Here is a 6,718-nt window from a genome sequence, read left to right on the forward strand (position 1 = left end):
ACAACTTGCATCTTTGTACAGAAATGACACCAGCGATTTGCAAGCTTAAAGGTGCAGTGTGTAATATGACATCATCAAGAAAGTTCTAGAAAGTTCTAGAATGCAACACTCCCAGGGTAACCCAAAATTCTACACACTGCAGGTTCAAAGTCAGTATAGTTGGTTATGGTATATCTATTATATTAATACTTACTTTAGTATAGTACATGGGGTTATCGTATCGCAGGGTTTTACTATGGTACGTTACAGTGTGTGTAGTATACAAAGTAGGCTTTAGTTTACTAAAGACAAATCAGAAAAAAGTTATTTGAAATGTTCTGTATTACTAGATATTCCTACCTTGTCGATTTTAATTTTGACCAATCATACACATACATAATTTTTCAAAAAACTCAAATAATTTCAAAGGGTTGCATTCATATGCATGTTCAGTGTATAATACAAATATAAAATCATAAAACTATATATTTCTATTTAAATCTTCAAATCAATCAATAGTTTTATTTAAAGGGAAAATGGCTGAGTTTAAGAATCAGTACTTCACTGTTGATCCATTAATATCCACTGCACAAGTCTGCAGTCCACTAACTAGCATACACAATGAAAATGAACACATAGTTGTCCTTTCAGTGTTTATTGAGTTTTTGATCTACCAATACTGTCATCAGACCTTTTAATTTTTTGTAAGGCACAGTTTTGTTCAGATAAAACCCTGATCTTATTTACAGCAACTGTTTGGACGCAGTACAAACGTCGTCACACCTCTTCCCAGGCAAGATGACCACCTAATGATTGAACCATTTATTGTAAATATATAAAACTTTTAAATCATGTCAAAGCCCTTGTTCCTTATTTAAAAAGGTAAAGTCAACTGTTTAACATTTAATATGAAATGTAACTCCATGCCAAAAGTTTAAAAACAAAATGGTGACATAAAACAATAATTTTCAAAAATATGTGACTAAATTGAAAGAGAAGAACTTGTTATATATTCAAATAAAATATTTAAAACAACTTAGCTTTGCAAAATATATTGGTATGCCTTAAGATGATTAACTTAATAGCTGGCTTGATTTTTGTCCCTAGCAACTTGAGGTGGGTAAACCGCAATTAAAGTAAATTAAACACTCTGCTGCACCAAATCACATTGGTTGGTTCCTGGTCATGCATCAAGTTACATTACAGCTCATAATTGGTTACATGATTGTCTGATATTAATTAAGGTCCAACATGAAAAAGGTTATGGACCAAGTCGCTTGCTCAAATGTTGTCAAAATAAAACATTCATTAACGATATTAGCTGCATTATTTGTAAAAAGGCTGGCAGTACAATCAGCCCTGCTGTTGTAGCCAGAGTTAAGCACATGCAATGACCATGATACATGCACCAAGTCTCAAAAAGACATCTGTGGTGCCATTGCCATCATCTTATAACCAATTGGTGGGGAGAGGATTTAGAAGGGAAAAAAGTACCAGCATTCAAATATCAAATATGCAATGGTCCACAATGAATCTGCACCACAGAAATGAACATTAATGACAGTAACACTATAAATTCACATTAGACTATTATTGCTGTTTACAGGATGATTCTACTATTCAACTCCTTTATGGGGTCATGATTAAGAAAGCTTTCAGTGTGCTATTAATAATAAAAATCAAGCAGATACCAAACTAGCACTGAATTCACCATATCTCTGCACAAAACATATTGCATGACCAAATAAAAGCTATCATGCAGTCGAAGGAGGTGTTTTTCTTTGTGGGGCAAAACAACGGCATGTCACCATAGTCAATCACTGCATGTATTTACATGTCTGAAGGGAAAAAAAGTTGGTTTTCACTTTAACTTCCATATGTCCTTGGTCCAATATAAAATTCAGTAGGTTGCTCTTGCAGAGTTGTTCACCACAGTCTTGTGAAAAGTATTCATTACTACACTACTATTTCATATGATCTAGAGTGGCAAAATAGGGAAGGAAAAGGCTCAAAGACAGCATAAAAGACAACATAGGGAAAAAAGGAAAAGTACAGTACAAACTTTCATGAAATGGAAAGAAGAAGGCACAGATTTTAAGAGTTGTGACAAGAAGTCATAGAGGTAGAAGGTCACAGAGAGGGAGAAAAGAGAAAAAGAAAACATCTAAAGAGGAAGGCTGTGAAGTGTCTATCTGTCCTTGGATCCAAGCTTCTCGATCAAGTCCTGCAGGGGAGCAAGCTCTCGCCTGTCAATAAGGTTGAACTCCTACAAGAAGAAGAAAAAAAAAACAATAATTTAATGTCAGATTGTTTTTTAAGGTGTGTTCAAGTCTTTAAAGTTATACCCCGTAAGATTATTCTCTAGTTAACAGTCTGTTAAGTTCCTATCTAATAGTCAGTTAAAACAATGGTGATTTCCATTTTTGCATATATTAATAAAGTATAAATGTTGAATTGGTAAGAGACTCCATGATGGCAATTCTAGGGATGAAACCAGTTGTGATACAGAATAGGAAAAATATGTACTTATTACAGATATTACTGGTAGCAGCAAATAAAACAATTACAATAAAAAAATTAAATAAAACAGGAGTTTGAAGGAGCTTAAAAAGGAGTCGCCAAACCAAGCTGAATGGCTTAGAATTCTGAGAAATATTTACACTAAGGAAAAAATTACATATTCGTTGAGATACAGAGGGAACTTTTCATAGAAAGATGGGCACCATTAATGACGGTGATGGAGTGCCGTTAGAACTAAACCTGATTATATACAGGTATATATGAACTTGTATACAACCAATGTTCTGTTTTAAGTTGAATGTTTGTTCTTTTTACATTGATTATTTTCAATGTTGTTATTTATTTTTATATTTCTTCTCTTTCTTTTACTTTCGGACATATTCCCCTGTTGACTTGACTCGATACGTAAGAGTGTACAAATGTTATGGCCCCTTGTAAAGGACACTGTTTCTAAGTGGAAGTAATTGCTGTAAAAAGAGATCTGAAGAATATTCAAAATAATAGATATATATACAGTATATTTAAAAAAAACAATGGTGCTTTTCAAAACATCACAAAAGTGTGCAAAATGATGAATGGTGCAGAAGCTTAGTTTAGATACACAGAAGCTGTAATAAAACCACACACACTGGCAGTGTAATCTCACCTGAACAAAGAAAATGAAGTGCTTGAAGGAAGTGTTGAGGTGGGCCTCCTCTTGCAGCTGCATCACAGAGTCAAAATGTTGATGGTAGATGTGAGCGTAAACCCTGAACAGACGCTTCAGGATGGTTTTGGCCACAGACATGAAGTTCTTGGGAAAGGGAACTCCTGTGCGGTCAGAAAGTGGTGGAAAAGGCTGATGTCAAGAGAGAGAGGATTGTGCTGCAGCCTACTTTAGAGTGAGATTAAAGTTCATCAAGATGTTCTTGTATACTGTAGCTTAGTTGCCAAATTGAAATTCAAAGCAACTTGGACAACTTAACGCATACAGTAATTCGACCTGTGTATGCAGTGGACCTGTCTGCAACGTATTTGCTGTGGGAAAAAAAGGTGAAACTGCTCCCAAAAAACTCATGAAGAGCTGCAACTGGAAGTGATATAGGATGAATTCCTTATCCATTTCAAACTCACCAATCTTGGAGGGAAAAAGTGTTTCATCATCCAGTTGATCCTGCACCCAGGTCATCAGGTAGTCGATGTACTTGGGCGCGGAGCATTTGATCGGTTTCTTAATGTTGGTGCCATCAGCCCAGTGATACTCATATCTTAAGAGAGGGAACAAAAATACATCGACATGTCTCATATTTCTGACTTGATTCTTCAGTTACAGCAGACCTCAAATATGAGACGTTAACATGAAAGCTCAACATACAATACGCCCTCATTCTTCCAGGACCTGAAAAAGTAATTTGGTAATAGATGGAAGCTTTGAAAAAAACTAAAAGAGCCGCAAGAAGAGGAGGAAATGCAAAACTATCTACACAGACATATTCTTGATAGCGGCTATGTCAACAGGAAGTGAACCCCGGCCTCTTCCTCTCGATTAGAGACTGACCACAGACGGTCTTGGCAGGAGCGAGGATAGAGGAAGTGCCGAATCTAGATGCTAAACTAAACAGCTTCTACCAGGGACCACGAGCAAAGCTTAATTCCTGTTTTCCTCATGTGACATGCAGATGATGTATTTTCTATTTATGAACCCCTTCATAATCTGAAACCCTATTTAGGTTCTTTGATACACATGACACAGCATTTTACCTAACCCTAACTTCTTGTGAAAAAAAAAAAAAGTAATCAACTAAACCACGTTATCAACGAGATAAATATGGTGTTGTTAAATGGCCCCAGCCCGAGTTACCAAGGTAAAAATTGTTCAACATTGCCTGAACACAATAACAGATGAGTAGTATATCACGTCATAGGCCATACATCCTGGCACTCCTCTGATGTAAAGTAATGCCTTTAGCAGTGTGGTAATGTGCCTTAATATTAAATACTAGTAATACTGTAAGTGGTGTGTTGTGAAGCCCTTTATCAGTTTGCTGTGTACACCAAAATAAATCTGTCATCACACGTTTTACAATATTCTTCAGTGCTTTGTCTGATAAATTTTGTTTTTGGGCCACTTGAGTTAAGTTCCCCAATTCCTAAAATGCTGATAACGCATACGATCAACTTACATGTTCCAATTGTTTCAGTGGAACTTGCCTGATTTCACTTGAGCAAATATCATATGCTAATAATATAATTACATTCATATGTTTTGGGTAATACATAGACAAAAAAGCAACTTCCCTACCATCTATTTTATATTCTACTTTTACAAGTAAACCTAAAACTAAAAAAAGTCTGGATATGTTTTGACAGTGTGAACAATAACAGGACCACAAAACAAACAAATAAACATACAGCACAATGAAATTCAGCTGTTGTTAATGTCATTTTTCACACTGTGTTTTTCCTGCTGGCACATGTCAAAATGTTTTCTGTGAAAAGAGGCCTGTTAGAAGCCCTGTACTTAAAAAGATGCAGCATGCTTGAAATAAAAGTTGTGTTGACTGTTACCGTGGTCCAGCAGACATTACAGAGCAGCTGGTCTCGGTGCAGAACTCGGTGATGGTGCCGTACAGCATGTTGATCTGGTTGAAGAAATCCACCGCTGAAAGATAAAGGTTTATATCAGTTTCTGCTCTCAGTCATCAAATAGTGTCACTTGTAATGTTGACGATTTATGCATTTTTAGAAAACATTATCTAAATCCATAAATATATATATGATTCAAAGGGAATGCAGTTGTTTTTCTCTCAAGTGTATTTGCATATCCTGTGCCCATTCATCTATACCCTTCCTCTCGTTATTCATATCCTAAAATACAATTTAAATAATACTGATGTTACTACCACAGCTTACTTTTTTCAATCTTCCATCTGTTACCAATAATAATTTTACCAATTAAGTGGCGTTTGTTTGACGAAGCTTGTTCTTTTGACACTTGGTGATGCAAATGTTCATCCGCTGTACAGGGATCACTTATGTTCCGAAATGTAAAATGCATGTTTTTGCATTTTACATTGATATGCGTTTCTATAAACAAGTTCATAGTATTCAGCCACTCACTGTTGACAGCTATCCACTCGTTGAGGTCTTCTCCCTCTGGCAGCATGACAGCCTGCCTCAGATTGCCACTTCCCAGTGTTGCCTCAGCATGTTTCAGCAGCTCATACTGGTGGGAGCCCTCTGGGATGTTCTTCTTCGGCTTGAAGGTCTTGGATGAGCGACTGCCACTGCAAAAATAACACACAAAAATTGAGCTGAGCCACAGTGTGTACCGTACTGTCTGCAGGACAGTGACACATTTGAAAGGCTCGTGTAGATGCTTCTCTTGGGGCCTTCACATGTGAGGAGCCTTCTTCCTGTCTGGTGTCTGCAGGAAGGCATTATGGTAAACATCTTTTGAACTAGACGCTGAATACGATACTCGTGATGTGTAACTAGCTGCCAAAATTGTAGCAGACTTGTTACAGCTTGTTTTCAGCGGGACAGGAGCGTGACTGTACAATCTGTGTCATGTAAATCACATTATGTCGATTACCCACTTAGTGCAACAGATAGGAAATGTGACAGTAACATACTGTGTAAGCAACGGAATACAATGCTCGAGCTCAAGACAGCATGGATGCTGTATAATGTTAAAAGCTCTAGTATTAATTGAATAACACTGGCAAAGTGGTAATACAGGCTGGGCTTGCAAACCAGTCAAAGCTAGCGTCCATCAACAGGCTAGCCAAGTTAGTAAAACAAAAAGTTATAGTTGTCGAGAGCTTTGAACCTATAAATAAACACAACCCATAAATGATGTTACGAAGACGACTGATAACCCTACACAAGGCAGTTTGAATTTGACCTGAATTGACTAGGATTACAATGCGGTGATCGGTATTGTTTCGGTAACGGTGTCTTATTTTACTTCCCTTGGTCCAACTTCGTAGGAGCGTAGCTAATGTTAACCGCAAGCTGTTACCAGCGACAGACTGCCAACTTACAAAAGGAAGCTCATCTTGGCGAAGCAGTCGTCGGAGGGTCTCGATTACAACTCCAACTCCTGGTTTAGCTGAACAGAAGTAATTTGTTTAAACAACTAAACACAGTGAACTACTTTGTCAGCGATGCCTGCTAACAGTAACGTTAAGGCTAACAAGAACTGCACCCACAGTGGCTCTCTTCCTCTATCGGCTCT

General features: G+C 37.2%; 1 protein-coding gene across 1 annotated transcript; it reads right to left on the reverse strand.

The window, feature by feature from the left end:
- Positions 1 to 869: 869 nt before the first annotated feature.
- On the reverse strand, positions 870 to 6,718 carry mob1a (MOB kinase activator 1A). Its single transcript, XM_080050089.1, has 6 exons — positions 6,525 to 6,718; positions 5,599 to 5,765; positions 5,047 to 5,140; positions 3,613 to 3,746; positions 3,146 to 3,309; positions 870 to 2,245 (listed from the first exon to the last, which is right to left on the reverse strand). Exons 1-6 carry the CDS (start codon positions 6,536 to 6,538, stop codon positions 2,168 to 2,170), a joined length of 651 nt encoding a protein of 216 aa, XP_079906215.1. The 5' UTR covers positions 6,539 to 6,718; the 3' UTR covers positions 870 to 2,167.

Source organism: Ammodytes marinus, assembly GCF_949987685.1.
Source record: "Ammodytes marinus genome assembly, chromosome: 2".
Taxonomy (NCBI): domain Eukaryota; kingdom Metazoa; phylum Chordata; class Actinopteri; order Uranoscopiformes; family Ammodytidae; genus Ammodytes; species Ammodytes marinus.